The sequence below is a fragment of the Thrips palmi genome, unplaced genomic scaffold (genome assembly GCF_012932325.1).
Source record: "Thrips palmi isolate BJ-2018 unplaced genomic scaffold, TpBJ-2018v1 HiC_scaffold_8, whole genome shotgun sequence".
Classification (NCBI taxonomy): Eukaryota; Metazoa; Arthropoda; class Insecta; order Thysanoptera; family Thripidae; genus Thrips; species Thrips palmi.
Window position 1 is genome coordinate 8,768,576 of NW_023144635.1, and position 15,773 is coordinate 8,784,348.

General features: G+C 41.3%; 3 protein-coding genes across 6 annotated transcripts in view; 1 reads left to right on the forward strand and 2 right to left on the reverse strand.

Annotated features, from left to right (window-relative positions):
* Positions 1-1,981: 1,981 nt before the first annotated feature.
* On the reverse strand, positions 1,982-3,639 carry LOC117653873 (bridging integrator 3-like). The gene is made up of 6 exons (XM_034399855.1): positions 3,446-3,639; positions 3,246-3,353; positions 2,992-3,166; positions 2,771-2,920; positions 2,506-2,682; positions 1,982-2,424 (listed from the first exon to the last, which is right to left on the reverse strand). The coding sequence occupies exons 1-6, from the start codon at positions 3,451-3,453 to the stop codon at positions 2,194-2,196; spliced, it is 849 nt and encodes a 282-aa protein (XP_034255746.1). The 5' UTR covers positions 3,454-3,639; the 3' UTR covers positions 1,982-2,193.
* A 290-nt stretch (positions 3,640-3,929) lies between these two features.
* LOC117653871 (protein brambleberry-like) lies at positions 3,930-9,175 on the forward strand. Of its 3 annotated transcripts, none has more exons than XM_034399850.1 (11): positions 3,930-4,074; positions 4,825-5,098; positions 5,174-5,302; positions 5,384-5,569; positions 5,653-5,875; positions 5,980-6,276; positions 6,365-6,577; positions 6,687-6,914; positions 6,996-7,162; positions 7,254-7,342; positions 7,427-9,175. In XM_034399850.1, the coding sequence occupies exons 1-11, from the start codon at positions 4,061-4,063 to the stop codon at positions 7,560-7,562; spliced, it is 1,956 nt and encodes a 651-aa protein (XP_034255741.1). In that variant the 5' UTR covers positions 3,930-4,060; the 3' UTR covers positions 7,563-9,175. The 3 variants fall into 3 exon arrangements, with proteins under 3 accessions (XP_034255741.1, XP_034255742.1, XP_034255743.1); XM_034399851.1 differs by lacking the exon at positions 3,930-4,074 and adding an exon at positions 4,082-4,297; XM_034399852.1 differs by lacking the exon at positions 3,930-4,074 and adding an exon at positions 4,082-4,249.
* A 302-nt stretch (positions 9,176-9,477) lies between these two features.
* LOC117653872 (nuclear hormone receptor FTZ-F1) overlaps positions 9,478-15,773 on the reverse strand; it is a 96,666-nt gene continuing 90,370 nt past the window's right edge. For both annotated transcript variants that reach the window (XM_034399853.1, XM_034399854.1), the window contains 4 exons: positions 15,086-15,344; positions 14,789-14,889; positions 12,796-12,995; positions 9,478-12,692 (listed from right to left, as the gene is read on the reverse strand). In XM_034399853.1, the coding sequence (XP_034255744.1) occupies positions 12,849-12,995; positions 14,789-14,889; positions 15,086-15,344 (507 nt within the window). In that variant the 3' untranslated portion in view covers positions 9,478-12,692; positions 12,796-12,848. The remainder of the gene's footprint in view (positions 12,693-12,795; positions 12,996-14,788; positions 14,890-15,085; positions 15,345-15,773) is intronic.

Sequence of the window (15,773 nt, forward strand, 5' to 3'; positions counted from 1 at the left end):
GCCAGGCCTGGGCCTGCCTGGGCCAGGCACGGCGAGACTCCTTGGCTTCTCTCGGTGCCCGCGTGACGTAACGCCGTAACGGCGCCGTCCTGGAGGGGAGGCAGACGCACGGGCAAACAGGCGGCGAGACGGACCGACGCGGACCGACGGACAGAGAGACAGGCGGACACGCACGGAATGCTGGGCGATGCAGGGCGATCCGGTCCACCGGGGACCTGGTGCGCGCTGTGCGCGCTGTGCGCCTGCACGGCCTGCACGGCCGAAGATGTCGATGTCACACACCAACAGGGAGGCATGCCCGCCATGCGGCGGACTGACGGACGGGCTCGCACGGCTCGGCCGCCACTTGTTTCCGTTCCGCTGGTTTCGCAGCTCCTTCAAATTGGGACCAATAGCACAGCCGCACGCGATGTGAAGTGAAGTGATCCACTTTGACTCGGTGCAATTGCATAACCGGCTCGCTGGGCCTGGCGGCGCCTGGCGGCCTGGTGCCGCCTGTACCACTGCAGACCGTCCATGTCCAGGACATTGTCCATCCACCGTCGATGGTCTCGGATTCGACGGCCCCGTCCACGGGCTGGACTGTCCTCCGCTCTACCAACTCCACCACGCCGTTTAACCGGGCAGGCAGCGTCCTTCCGGTGACAAACACCTGCATCCCGCCCCCCTCTTCGCCGTCCCGGATCCGATCTTCGTGGTTCGGAGTGGCTCACCGCACAAAGCGCACTACACGCCAGGACGGACGAAAAGCGCAGGCGCGGGACTCGAGTGTGTTCAAGGAGATGAGGACGTGCTCACGGCCGTTCCGCGCCTTGCGCAGCGAAGCAGCGTGGCGCGCACGGGGTGTTTCGGCACGCCGCCGTGACGCCGCGCCAGTCCGGTCCGCCCAGCCCAGCCCGCCCCGATCGCCACTTTCATTCTGCCGGCCCCCTCCCCCTCCCCTTCCTTTCCCATATCCTTGCCGCGGCCCGTGCGAGCACCGAGGCGAGCTGGGCGGGAACGGCAAAAGGCGCTCCTAATCACTCTCCCTTTCAAAACAAAGCGGTGCGGTGCTGGCCGGCTGGCCGCCTCCGCCGAGGTCCCCGCCGTGTCCATCCACGTCGCCCTCCAACATAAACATGAACCAGGGGAGTCGTCGGCATGCCGCCGTGGTGCGGGGCACTGCGGGGGCGGGGAAACCCAGTGCACAGCGTGCCGGCTCGTGTCGCATAGCAACGCACCACTCCAGGAGAGTGATTCCGAACAGAGCTCTGTCTCTCTCGCGTCCCTACGGCATGGCTGCCCCATGAGGGCGACAGAGACGGGACGACGGCGGCACGAAGCCAAACCAGAAGGTGCCCGCCCTCCGCGGCTGGCTTGGCATGGCTCCACGGCAGGCACGGCCAGTGCACTGTCAGGAGTCTGGCTGCACTGTTTCGCTTCGCCCTGCTTCGCTTTGGCCGTGCCGCGGGCGCGCCGTGCCCCTGCCAGACTGGCGAGGGAGCAGGAAGCTGAAGCTGGCAGCCGGACCAGCTGGACAAGACTAAACGCCTGGGCTCGTCCGACCCGTCCAGTGTCCAGAGGAAAAGGGCAGAAAGGACTCGGGATTTCAGCGCTGACTTTACGGACTCCGCGATGACTTGGCGTTTTTTGATTCCGGAAAGTGGCTTCATCGCTGTGTTTCATACATGCGGCATGTATTCAGCGATTCATCGCAGTCGTTCGGCAAGGGGGGCATCACTTGTTGGAGCACTACGCCATAGCGCCTGTCAAGTCGAGGGTAGGCCAACCCGCCGCACACATGGGTTTGGCGGGGTGCCTACCTCCACCACCATTACCATTACGGGCTAGACCACAACTGACCGTATGCCGTTTCGGGCCCGACACACACAGGTCACTGAAATTGATGCTCTTTCGGCTCTTTGATTTGCGGTGGGGTCACGCTACCTGTCTCCAGGACAGCATCATGCTGATTTTATTCCCTGTCCAAAAAATAAAGTAATTTTAACAAATACAAATTTCATATATTTCAAAACTATAACATAACACGATAGAAAAGAAATGCTCAATGAGACAGTATCACAAATTTTAAAGCAAGGGATTATCACTATCTAATGAATAGTGACACTTTGGTTGGTCAGATAGTACAGAGGGTAAAAAGAGAAAATGAAGAGAAGAGGCGTAAAACAGTCCAGAAATGGTGGAAGGTTTGCCTTACGCTGTGTCTTTGACAATAGACAAAGAGCGAATGGAACCAAGCTTTTCAAAGATAATAGACCGAAACTGAGGTTCTGGAATGAGGGACGGAGACACTTGACGAGAGGTATTTTCTGGTTCACATAATTTTCCACTCTTGCTGTATGATACTCCAGGGCCACTTGGAACCAAAAAAGTAAAACAACGAGTCGTATTCCCATGGTAATCAACCTGTGCCCTTACTAAAGCCTGCAAAGAGTAGGTCATAAAATTGTCAGAGTATGTTTATGCATCTGCACAACCAAATATACAAGATATTGATAACACCACCTGCAAGGTAGGCTGAATATAATCTATTCTTTTGTCATAAAAAACAGGAAACTCTTCCATAATTTTTTTGTGACTTGTAGATATTTCTTTAATGGCAGCAGCCAGGTTTTGTTTCTCTCTTTCAAGTTTTACAATGGTGTTAGGCATTTTATCACCTCGTTCTTCCAGTTTCTTTACCTATGAAAGTATATCACCTCTTATTATTAATCACACCAAAAATTAAAAACTAAGCACTGCAAACAGATACACCATCAAACATACACACCCTTGCTGCAATATTTTTCCATTCTTGTATTAATCTTTCATGAGCATGGAGTGTGTTTGCTAGACCACAAAACTCATCACCAAATTTCTTAAGAGGTTCCAAAAATGTTCGTTGGGTTACACGAGACAATTCAGCTGTTCCATCACTTTGCTGAAACAGGTATTGAAATGATCATCACATGTTTATTGAATTTGGAGAAAAATTAAGAAATTTACTCATACCTTTACTGTAACACTATGGTAGTCTTCTACAAGTTTACGAAGGTCTGCGTTTTCATGACATAGTGAACTGGAACTCAAATCTGATGTCAGTTTCATCTCAGCTTTGTCAGCATTTGACACAGCCTCTAGGTATTTCTTCATAAATTTTTGGAGCTGACGGGTGCTATCTTCCACACTGTAAGAGGCCACAACAAAAACAGGGATTAATGGATGAACCAAACAAGGCTTCGTACAAACAAACTTTGTTTGTTCACCTTTGCAAATAACGACACAATATATCCAGGTTCCTGTCATCTTCTTGTGTTATAGCAGGATAAGCTGAAGAAGGACGGGTATTCAGGTGTGTCTTCTTCAAAGGATTCCTGAAAGGTTGAAATAGGGACAGATTACATGGTGAAATTGGTGGGTGTTCCCTGCTCTGTGTCAGGATGTTATAAACATAACCTTATCTTACCAGGTCATTGTATTAACGTGGAGATACTGATTAATAGCAGTAGCAATGTTACGGTAAGAAAAAAATTGATTCTACCGATACACTCCGGACGTAATTGGCTTCATTAGAGTTTTTTTTTTGGAACAAAAGGCTCATTAGTTTTTGACAGTTGACAAGTCGAGGTCGCTGCTTGGCTGCTTCCTGTCATCTGGAGTGGAGTCGCGCGCCTAGAGTCGCGAGAGCGAGAAAGCCCGCTCTGCTCTGATTGGCCGGGCCGACCAAGTTGTCCCACCCGGTTGCCTATGCGCTAGGCCGCACCTTCTCTCGTCTCGTTCAGCGTGGTTCAGGGTTTGAGCCACTGTATAATGATGCACGTAATCATTCTGTATGATTACATGCAGATTACACTGTGATCACGGCAGATCGAGAAAATGCTGCCTACTTGGCAAGAATTATACCTCGGAAAACTTGCGAAGTGAGGAAGTTGGCAGCTTTGCTTTGAGCATGCCTCCAGTAAAGTATGAAAATATTATGTTGAAAATCCAATTTTCTTGGCGTTTTCTTCTTACGCTTTCTTGACTTTTAAGCAATCGACGAGGGTTTAACAGGAAAATGAAGTGATTTATCAGCATACGAATGAGTGATAAAAGGTTGACAGTACTTGCGTAGCGAAATCAACTATGCTACAATATCGGGTCATCTCTACCAGACTTCTCACGCCAAAAACAACAAGAACAAGACTCGGTTGCGAACAAAAACAAAAACAGTAGCGAGCGAGTCTAAACATGTTTTGAACAGAACGGTTGCTCCTAAGGCTCTTAACTTGTGTGTAGTCATCGCTTATGAACATACTGCAAAGTGCTATCGAATTGTGTTAGTTAGAATAAATCTCTTACTCTTCCTGCTAGGAAATCCGTTTGACCGCGATAGAAGCGAGACATACCTTGGTTACACACCTTTGCCCTTATGGTTCCTTGTATCAAACTTCTAGCTATTTGTTGAATTCATTAAATCTTTTTGCAGAAAATCATTTATATTTGCTTTAATACTTTGATGCACCTTCACATGACACTCTTTTTCATGTGAATTATCTGGCCACTTATTCAATCCTTCTTGTCTTTAAACCGTTGTTACCTACTTCTGTTTCTTTTAGTCTTGGTTGTTCCATAATTGAACCAGGATGAGAGCTTATTTTGACTGGTCAAAGTCAGATTTTTCATCGTCAGTTCTGACGTTTTACCAGGAATCGGGATCCTAGTGAGATCGTTCGAAGGCTCATAACTGTCTGTTGTGGTTATATTCTTAGAATTTTCGTTGTGCCGTAACATGGTTTGAAAGTTGTCTAATGGTTGAAGACACTTATCCGCCCCTCTAACAACTTTTGTGAATGTATGTTTCAGAACTATGCCGTCTCAAGAGTTTCACATGAGCACCTTTTCGCTGCTGGTACTTGTTGCTCTGTGCTCCTGTCGGCCTGTTGTTGGTTCTTCACTCCTAGAATGGATGGGTATCAGCAGCTGGTCAAACCCTAATGAAAAGGAAGTAGCTGTTCAGGATGGTGTTCCACTTCTGAAAGTCCCATTTGAGGAAGCTACACCAGAAGATAAATTTTTGAGAGAAGCAGAAAAGTTGGTTGGCCTCAAAACATCGGCGCTTGACACTTGCCAACACAAGGTACCTTATTGTTCCTAAAGTGTTGTATTTGATAAAGTAAGTGAATTAAATTTGCATCATTTTCTTTTGGGTTAGGTTGTTATGAAAATTCAGTCATCATGCGCCTCTATATCTGAAGAGGAACTTGCCAAACTAAGTGTTAACCTATTAAATTGTCAGTCAGCTGTTGAAGGAAGGCAACAGTTCCCATGTACTGAGAAAATGGTAAAGCTCTTGCATCGTAAATATATCTTACATCTTTTTGTCTCATCATCTCATTAACTAAGTTGCTTTGTATCTCTTCAGTCATTGCGTGACTGTACAAATAAGATGGACTCAGATATGTGGAATACATATCACTTGATGAATAATCGTGCCCGGGCAGTCTGTTATGCAGCCAGACATCAACAGTTTCGAGCCCTCTCAGAAATGACAGTAAACAGGCTTATGAGGACTGCAAATGAGCAGCTTCACACAATGGATTTGTTAAGAGTAAGTTTTTGTATTGCTATTATGCTATTGTATAATTGCTGTTGTTTTCTGTCTTTCCTCTCAAGTTATGTTTTGTTTTTCAGGATGGTCAAACCAAACTTGAAACTCTCACTTCTGGTACATTAGAATCAGTGTCCAAGGGCCATCAAACATTGCTTGCAGAGCAAGAAAAACTTAAAACTTCTCAGCAGAGTGTTCATGATTTTGTTGCTCTAAACCTTCGAGAGTTGACAAAAGAAAAAGCACTAATTGCTGCTGGCCATAGAGAATTGTCTCTCATGACAAAAGAGGTGAAATCCAAGCTAGGTCAGTTTAACACTAATTAAATTTCAATCAACAAAGCTGCTAATTTTGACTGACATGTAGAAAAATCGCAGGATATGTAATGTATGGTGTTTCTTAATTTATAGATGAAGCGAGCAGTCAGCTCTCTACTCAAGCTAATGCAAATCAGAAAAATCATTTGCAAGTTTTAGCTGATTTGGAAAACCTACAGCGGAAGGCATTTGACATTTGGGATCAAGTTGATGCCAGCACAAAGAAAATTCTGGACCAACATGCTGAAGCGGCTGATGACTTTGAAAAAATGCTCCAAAACATAGCTAAAATAAATGCTTCTGTTGAGTACTTGATGAAAACAGTTGACAGAACTCGTTCTGAAATAGATGAGAGGCTTGGTTGGATTATCAAGTTTATCACTGAATCAGGTAATTTTAAATGAGAGCTGTCATTTTCAATCTTCTTTTAATGCAGGACCTGTTCCAAAATCTTGCCAATTCTGTATTGTTATTGTAGGAGACCAGCTAGAATGGATTCAGCAGTGCTTGGCCCATGGATTGTATCTTGTTCTGGGAATGATTGCAACTTCTTTCATTCAAGCTCCACCTGCTGTTCGTTGTGCTCTGATTCTCATTGTTCCTCTAAATCTTGCTTTGACATCTCAAGAAGGTGCCAAAGGAGCCCTTGATTTTCCAGGAATTACCCTCTTACTAATTTTGTTTACTGGAGGTAAGAAAATTAAGTCCATTATTTATTAGATCATACCTTGGAAAGAATTGCAGGTATTTTGCAAAGTAATAGCAGGTGAATACTAATATGACTCTTCTTGTTTGTCCAGTAAATTGGTTCCTTACTTCACTCCATGAGTGGTTTGTTCTGGAAGGTTACATTTCAAGACGTACTCCTGTAATGTACCATCCCTCTCTTCCAAACGGTGTTGGAGTAAATGCACCAGTAAATGGTCAAGCAGTGACTCCTGAGGCTGGAAGTACAAATATTGCAAGTTCTCCTGATTTTCTATCGACTTGCTGGTCAAGTCTTGGGATTTTCTACAATTATTCTAAACGTATGTGTTGTATTCATGAAGACCTTGCCTGTTTTATGGCATGGACAGTGTGATTTTAAAAATATAATTTGTAATTTTTAGGGAAAGTATCTGAGAGTACTGGAAAAGTAATGTCACTATTTAGCCTCTCTGGTGGGCAGGTCCCAGCAGGTGAACAGACAAATGTCCGTAATGCTTCCAAGGATGAAGTCGATGATGGGAACAATAGTGAGGATGAAGGCTCAGTTGAACAAGAAATAAGAATTTCGGTGAGAAACTATATTTAAGTTAATACATGCATGTCTGAAAAACAACTACAATGTAATTTTTTCTTTAACTTAAATTTTTGAATAATTTTAGGCTCAGAGATTGCTTTCAAATCCTCCAAGAATGTACAACGCGTCTGTGCTAAGATCAGATACACCAGTCAGTAGCCGCAGTTCTCTCAGGTAAGGAACTTGATAACCTAGTTTGCACAATGTGTACTAAAATTCATTATTTTGAAAATTTTTCAAAATTCTATCTTTTTACAGTCAAACACCTTCTAGGTCTGGTACTCCAAGAAATCCATGTATTGGGTACACCAGAGATGGGCGACCATGCCGTAATTCAGCTATGCCAGATTCTCAAACATGTCGGCTTCATCTGTCATCTCCAGCCAGAGGCTGAGATGTGATTTTTAACTGGATGTTACAGGCAGTTTCTTCTTTCTCTAGAAAACCTCTGTCACTATGTCTACCTTACATCATACTTCGTTCAAAAACCTATTTTGGTGCTGAAAACCTTTCTTTTTTATCAATTTATGAAAGGATAACTGTATATAATAATTTTAAGCTGATATGCATTGGTTTGTATCTTAAGTCTTGTGATTTAAACCTGTTTGTTTTTATTGTTAATCTAATCAGGGGCGCTGCGCCCTCTTACTTTTAACGTGGTGTATGTTTTAACTTAATACTTCTCAGGTTGTAGGTGTTGTGTGGTGATTTTATTAGTAGTGGGCATTTAACTTAAGAGGGTTTCTGTTGTCATAAACTGTGTTTGCTATTTTTGTGTAGAATTCTATTTTTATGACTTCATGGAAGTGCAATTTCACTTATTAACAACTTGTGGTTAACTGTAAGATTTTTTAATTTATATTTTGTATGTACTGTAAGATCCTGTAGAATGGTGTTTCAAACTCGTGCCTTTTGATCCTAAGCTCTCTTTAGTGTAGGGAAGTGTTGGGTCAGTTTCTCATGTTATTTGGATGACGTCAAGTGTCTATTCCTTTGCATGTTTTCTAGTCACAATTTTGTTTTGAGAGTTGGACCCATCAAAGCGTCATGGGCTGAAACTTCAAATTTTCTGGATTATAAATAACTGAAAGCAATTTTAAAGGTACAGTAGTTCTTTTCATTTATGTTATTAATTCTACAGAAAAACATAACTACTTTAGATATGTAAAATGAATGTTGCTGTGACAATTTATTCTTGTGCTATCTTTTGATGCTGGCATTTAAATTTGGCACATATTGCCTTATTTCTGTATCTTGCGCTGCATTATGAATGTTTGAAACAACATTTTGATGATGACATGCATACTGCCTCAACTCTACCGCATGTTTGAAATCATTTGTTGAATTTTTTATTTATGCCTCCTCTTCCTCCCCTGCTTTTCTTGTTGATTTTCTGCTTGCTTAAAGGCGCGCCTTGTTTGACAGTTTTATACACATCTTTTCAGAGTGGAGTAGAGTTTGTTGCTAATGAACTTATTTATTTTTGGTAATTGTTATCAGTGAATCCCTTTGTGCATTTTTTTAAGTACCCCCTCTTATGAACATTTACCTTGTTAGTTACCTGTAGGAGACATGAAGTGGTTTCAGCTATTATGACTTTTACTTAGTTTTTAGTACGTATGCTGAAGCAATGTTAGTGGAAAAGATATTTCAAAAACAGTGCTATGTGACAACTCCGTTACCTCTCCTGTTTTATTTATACTTTAGAATGATGTGGCATCATTTGGTTGTTCCTTTTCATCATCTCTCAATAGATCTCATCTACCAAGTTTGCTACAAACATTTTGAATAATTTTGTATGGAGTTTATTTTAAGACAACGACCAGGACCTAGCCAGTTGTTGTAAGTACTTTGAAGGAGTTTATTTCAAGACAACCACCAGGACTTTACCAGTTGTATGTTACCTAAGAGTCACAAACTATGCTCCATTATTTATCACAATTGTACAAACCCTCAAATTCAATGAGACTAGAATAAAAAATTCAAAATAAAGAAATTCCCAATCAATCAACTGTTTATGCTTTCCCCATTAAATTTTCTTCCTTTCTATTCTTTCTCATCCAGGAGCTAGGGGGTAACCGGAAGAGTGAGGGTAGACCATCCATACGGCTTTGAGTTGGCGAGTGGTCAAGTACATTGTTCAACATGTTGTTTTAACAATTTCTCTTGCGTCAAAAATTTAATTTGGGTTGGTGGAGGATGGGCAGCTCCATCTGCAAGCATGAGAACCTCTGCTTGAACCCAAAGCCAAGCCTGTGTGATGTGTAGTGGTCCTTTGGGACATGATGCACAAAAAAATATTGAGGATAGAAGATTTGTATATCACATCCAACATGTAACAACACATGTTTTTATTTAGAACGTTGATATCCTTACAACGGATAATGCGTTTTTTTGTACATATGTAGCAATATACATTACAGCACAGAGTGTGGGTGACTTGATGTGGTTGTATTTATAAGAACGTAACATGAAAGCCACTTCATGTCATTACTAATCTTTTGTTACCAATGGAAAAAATCCCAAATAATGATGCAGAAAGGGGAAAAACACAAGTCAGATCGTAATAATGAGGATGAATAATGAGCTGGAAGGCTTTCCTAATGAACAATGAACATTTTTACTTGGGTCTTTGTATTAACTGTGTCAAATGTCTGAGAATTACAACAAAATAACAAATAGCCTTGAAATACGCTTTTACGTGACAAAATTATCCATTCATAATTTTCAATAAATGAGGAAAATAGTATTTTATACACCTTTCTTTATAATTTCATAATCTAACATTAGCTTTTCAATAATCTTTTTTTACAAAATAGTGGCTCTGAGTGCCAACAACAAATATATTTCTTCTATGATTTATACAAAGCTATTTTAAGAGTCACTGGAAAATAGACATAATGAATGAGTCGTTAATCCGGCAAACGGTTCATTCGAACTTTACATCTCTATATAACAGCCTAATCATACACTTGGGTTTGGCAGTGAACACAATGAAATTTAAGTAAACTTTAGTACCATTAAGAGCATAGAGTCTGTAGTACTAGCAGCCATGAGACTAGTAGTACTACAGCCACCACATAAAAACTACATCCACACATTTGCTTTCTATACATTATTAAATAGCCTTCAAAACGAAATTGTAACAGTAGTACAGCCTCTTTGAAACAAGAACAGCTACAAGTGAATAAAAAGAAAATTAGTTTCATCAATTTTACATAAAACTACAATCGTAATTCGTTGGAGCTTCTTAGGCAAAACATGTGATCCATTCCTGGGTCCTTCACAGCGCTCATTTGTACTGGTTCCTTGTGTGCGCAAGGGTCTATGCCCTCAGTACAAAACTCAAACCTAATAATACAAATCTCAGTTTTCCCGCTAAGCTACATTCTTGAGCATTGAGAGTAGGAGTAGCACCCCTACCTATCCTCCACTTCACACATCACAACATTTCAAAAATACTACAAAAAAAAAATCAACAAAAAAATACAACAGCCTCAACTCCATGCTCATAAGGCCAATCTGGTCCATCAGGTCAAAACACTCCAAAAACTCCAAAAGAGAAACTTTCAAAAGTGGCAGTAGTGACATCATTACTGTAAACCATAAAAGAGGCCGTCTCACAAATTATGGACAAAGGGGGAAAAATTTGCAAGAAATCAGCCATTGCGCAATGTTTATGGAAGTTATAACGGTGATTTGACTTAACCAGTGCTCAATATGTGAGGAAAAAACTTATATAGCCAATAATATCAGTTGTACTTCAAGTCACTCAAGCTGAGATGCTGAGTCTGCATCAACACATCATAGTCATGTCCTGGTCATAATGTGGAAGAAACACAATGAATACAATATGTACAGTGTGGGTTCTGGGACTATCACAACGCCCAACCGGCTGGTAACACATGTAAGCACACCACAAGCAAAAGTTTGATCCCTCCTGCTCTCCTTTTGTGATGTGTATACACAACACCTCTACGCTATAGTACATTGCAGGGATAAACAATGTAGCTCCAACACTCTTGTGTTGCTCTACAAAACTATACATCTTTTAGTATTTAATTCCATCACCATGCCCAATTTTGTTCTATAAGAAGTTAACTACAATAACAAAAATAGACAAGTTAGCTCTTCATATATGTTTCAGATACATTAGTCAAGGAAGATTCCCGCACCCGCACCGGCACACGGCAGCAACTCTTGAGGGAAATGATAGAAAAAGCCAAAATCAAGCAAAAGAATGGAATGTAAAAAAGAAAAAATAAATAAAATTTCTGAATGACTGAATTTTGAAGACTATAAAGGAAGCATGAGAAAAGCAAAAAATGCAGCTACATACAAGACAATATTAAAAAATTAAATTAACTATTATGAATAGGAGTGTCCTGAAAATGTTTGGTAAACAAGCATCAAGCACCCCTAAAATTACACAATGTGAGGTACACACAGGGCATACAGTATGTACAGACTGTACATCAAATTGTACACCATAAGTGTGCGGGACGGTCGCCGGAATGTGTAGGTACAACACAAAATGTGCCAAAATTAATTAACAATAATAACATGAAGTGAAGAAGTGAACCGTCCTGAGGTAGTAACGCCTACCATCTCTTTCCAGTTTTGTACTTTTTTGAAGGCAACTAGTTCTCTCAATATAAAGAATTACAGGATCTAGAAGGTATTCGATTTATATTCATAAAAAAATAAAACAAATATATATTATTGAGTAACTTAAACCAGTATTCAATCCTCTATCAACAAAAATATTGGTCACTCTTCTTAAATTTCAACATGATTTTTACAGAGGTATTTCACAAGACATGGACACAACCAACTGACTAATGAAGGTAATAACAGCTTCAGCAACAAAAACAAACCAATAAATAGAAATTTTTCTGTGTTGTCAACTCCACTTAACAAATAGGACGTCATACCAATCTATTTTAAACATATTGCACATAATCCATAGCTTTTCTTAAATAGCTTAATAACTTGTTCCTTTGGGAAGAAAAGAAAAAAAAAACACAACAGAAAACATGCCTTAATAATTTTACAATATTTCACAGTAAGTGCAAGGATAATGTATAGATATCTTTTTACAAAATAGAATAATATACTAATTTATTTATATTATGCACTATGATAAGCTGTACAGAGGTAACAAACATGCGTGGGCCAGGAGCCGCACTGTGTTAGGTACATTGGCAACGTCCAAAACTGTTTCAAGGACGCATACGTGATGTTTACACGAAGACAGCACATGCCATACACCATGGATCGGAGATCACTTCATTTATAAAAATAAAACAATAAAAACATTCCCAAGATATTGCTAGACCATCCTGAATGTGTGGTGGTTTTTTTCTTCAAATTGATGACTTCTTGACACTTCTTGACGGGGTGGAAAGTAGTCGACTTCGGTGTTGGTGACACGGTCAATATGCTCCTCTCTCCTTGGTGTTGGGGTTGAGAAGTGTGGCAGGATTGGAGGGCCCAGCCCTCACAAGCTCATGCCACTACGACTCTATCAAACAAAAGACAAAAACAAACCAGAAACAATATTAGGAAAGATATTGGGAGACTGGTAAAAGTTCAACCTCAATTTTTGGTGCACATCAAGGCCTTACCATGGCAGTGCACTCTCTTCTCACGCTGGGTGGGCAAATGGTAACATTTGGTGCTACTTGCGCTTTGCATGCAGCATTTCCATCAATAGAGTTTGAGTAGGTGCTCCTCCTGAACAGTGCTTTTGATAGAGGTGATCTTCTCCTCGGGCAGCCATCTCATGAATATCGGGCAGGAGCATGAGCAGTCTGTTGAATTTATCCTGCACACACACATAAAACAAAATCAATCCACTACCCTAGAGAAAAAATTAATTAACCATGAGCTCATCAAATGACACTTTTTTTTGTTGCCTCAAAAATGTTTCTTTACCATAGAGGCTTAGGTAAGTAAAACAAAAGGAAGGAAAAGCCACTAGTTTCTCAATGCCTTCAATTGAGTACATATTCAAAATGTAAAAGCTCTGCGGCCTGAACCAGCTTCATTTTGACCAGCTCCTAGATGGTCAAAGACCATACCCAAGTAAGAACAAGAACCTTTCCAGCAGAGATCTTTGTAGCGAAGAAGCCAAATGTTATTTTAACATTCAATACTCACAGTTTATGCGAATCTTCCAAGACGGCATTATTTTTTAAGAGAAAAAAAAAAAATTCAAGGCACCTTGCACATCTTAAAATATTCATTTTGAAACTTTACCTCAACAAGAGCTCAATGAATCAAAGATAGAAGAATAGATACAGACACTGAAGTGTAAGGTACTATTTTACCCGCCCTTCAAAAGGAAAAAAAAAGGATCAAACCAAAAAGTCTGTCTCTACATACTGGCTTTTGCATCTAATTAAAAAAGATAGGATATTTTCCTGGTATGAGGTGCTTAAATATGAATTAGAAGAGGGGAAGAGGAAATGAAAATTTGTGTGTGGAAGGGAAAAAATTCCAAGTTTAAAAAAAATGATAGAGGAGATGATGTGCATGGACACTCCCTGGAGAACGATATCTCCCAAGAGGGAGAGCGGCAACGGCAGGTAAGCAGTACGCAGGGTCTCAGTGCGAGACTGGACACACGTGCGAACCTGCAAACACAGCCAAGCACAACATACCACAGAAGCACAAGCAATTACTCCCAATCACATTAGATTTGTAGCATTTCAGAACAGACCAAACTGTAAACACTCATAAGTTAAATTGGATTCTGTACACAGAAATCGATCTCAATACTTGTGTAGACAGTTGGACATGTTTTTCAAGTCATTATACTACATTTTTATGAAGTACAAAGAATTATGGATAATGCACACTCTTAAGATAAGTTCGGTTTGGATACAGTCAAATGCTTGGAAATTTACTTTGATGAATTGAGACACATGTTCAACTTCATTAATATTGCATAATAAAACTATCCATAGTCCAGCATATTTAATAGCTCACAAACAGTTCTAATAATGTGAACAATATTCTTCTGAAATAATACTATTGTTTTGGCTGTGTGAAAATGCAATATGCCAAAGCTGACTGAGTTATTGGAGAAACTAATGGTTTATGCTGGGAAAGGAATTGAAATGTATTTGTCTCCTAGGAGACAACATAGGGTATAATACTGTAAGAGCACTCCAGACTAAATTTATGGTCACACTAATTTTAAAAGCTCAACAAGAATTTGTTAGTCAAACTAATTTATTTTTGCAGGAGTCAAGATGCAGAGGAGGGGGTCTCTAAAATCTAATACTTGTTCTTGCAGAATGAATGATATGATAAATGGATGACCAGAGATAAATGAAAATGAGTGAAGAAAGTAATTGAAAAAAGTTTCAAAATGCAGTTTATCTCACCAGTGTAAGTATGGTAAGCATCATTCATGGAACGCCATGAAATCTAGTCAGCAATGGCAGAGATTTTGAACCTCAAAAGTTTCTGACTAAAAAAAGTAGGTCTAACTAAAAATCAATAGCTATTTTCCCCTCAAACACAAACAAAATCTACAGAGTAAATCCTAAATTTTAACATGATATAAATGTGCAGCACATAGTTTGAAAAACTAGTGTCACCAATACAGACCTGGATTTGTGGATAATTCAGGGAAGTGTAGTCGTGCAGTGCAGTTTTCACCTGGTTGTGGCCTTCCTGCACGTGCTTTCGATTCATTATTCCCCTGACATCTGTTACGACACAATAAGAAATCATATGAATTGGAATGTAAAAAAGGAATATTGCTGTTTTAATTTTCCATGATGCTGCGTATCTAATGAATCCAAGAGGACATGAACCACATGCAACACCAATACAAATTGGGTCGGGCTCAGACTGCCCAGATGCAGACACAGACGCAGACGAAAGAGTCGACATGTCCAGTACCAGGATTGAGCAGCAGCAGGAACTTGAGACAGATGTAATCCGAGACATCGAATTTGAGGAGTGCGAACTGATGGGCCAACGCTCCGAACTGGTCGGCGAGGGATGCGACACCCAACAGGCCTAGGCACAGCAGGTCGAACTTTTGTCCGTTGGGGAGCGTCGTCTCATCTGGCAGCTGGTTGTGAAGCCGTTGGTGTAGATGATCTAGTACCAGCATATCCGACCACGAGTATTGGAGGAGCTTCATCTGATCGTCCACCTGCGATAAGAGAATTCCAAAATGAACTTGCCTGCTTGCACCATGTCACATTAAGAAGCAGAAGGAGCGCGTGGAAAGTAAAATTAAGTCAAATTTTTCTCTTAGCAACTATACATATAACGTCATCCCTGTCAAAGTGACATAGCATTGGACATGAGTACATTTCTTTCGACCCTCCGTGCCCTCCAATGCGCACATTTCGAGTAGCCGTGCGCGACGCTGGCGTTCTCCCCGCGGGCCAAGCTGGCCCCTCCCCCTCCTGGCAGGCTTTCGGGCCGAACCGGGCCGAACCGACTGCAGCGCAGCGTAGCGCAGCGCGCCTCCATTGCGCGGTGTTACGATGTTACGCCCGGCCGTGACCCACTTTGGTCCTGGCGGTGCTGGCGGCGCTGGCGTGGGCCGTCCGATGCGATGCGCGTGGCGCGGCGT

What these genes read in the sequence shown, in the direction of transcription:
- LOC117653873 (XM_034399855.1), bottom strand. An exon ending in ACCATAGTGTTACAGTAAAG is followed by an intron (nt 2,921 to 2,991) that starts GTATGAGTAAAT and finishes TACCTGTTTCAG; the next exon opens with CAAAGTGATGGAACAGCTGA. An exon ending in GGAAAAATATTGCAGCAAGG is followed by an intron (nt 2,683 to 2,770) that starts GTGTGTATGTTT and finishes ATACTTTCATAG; the next exon opens with GTAAAGAAACTGGAAGAACG.
- LOC117653871 (XM_034399850.1), top strand. An exon ending in TCCCATGTACTGAGAAAATG is followed by an intron (nt 5,303 to 5,383) that starts GTAAAGCTCTTG and finishes GTATCTCTTCAG; the next exon opens with TCATTGCGTGACTGTACAAA. An exon ending in TTTCTACAATTATTCTAAAC is followed by an intron (nt 6,915 to 6,995) that starts GTATGTGTTGTA and finishes TGTAATTTTTAG; the next exon opens with GGAAAGTATCTGAGAGTACT.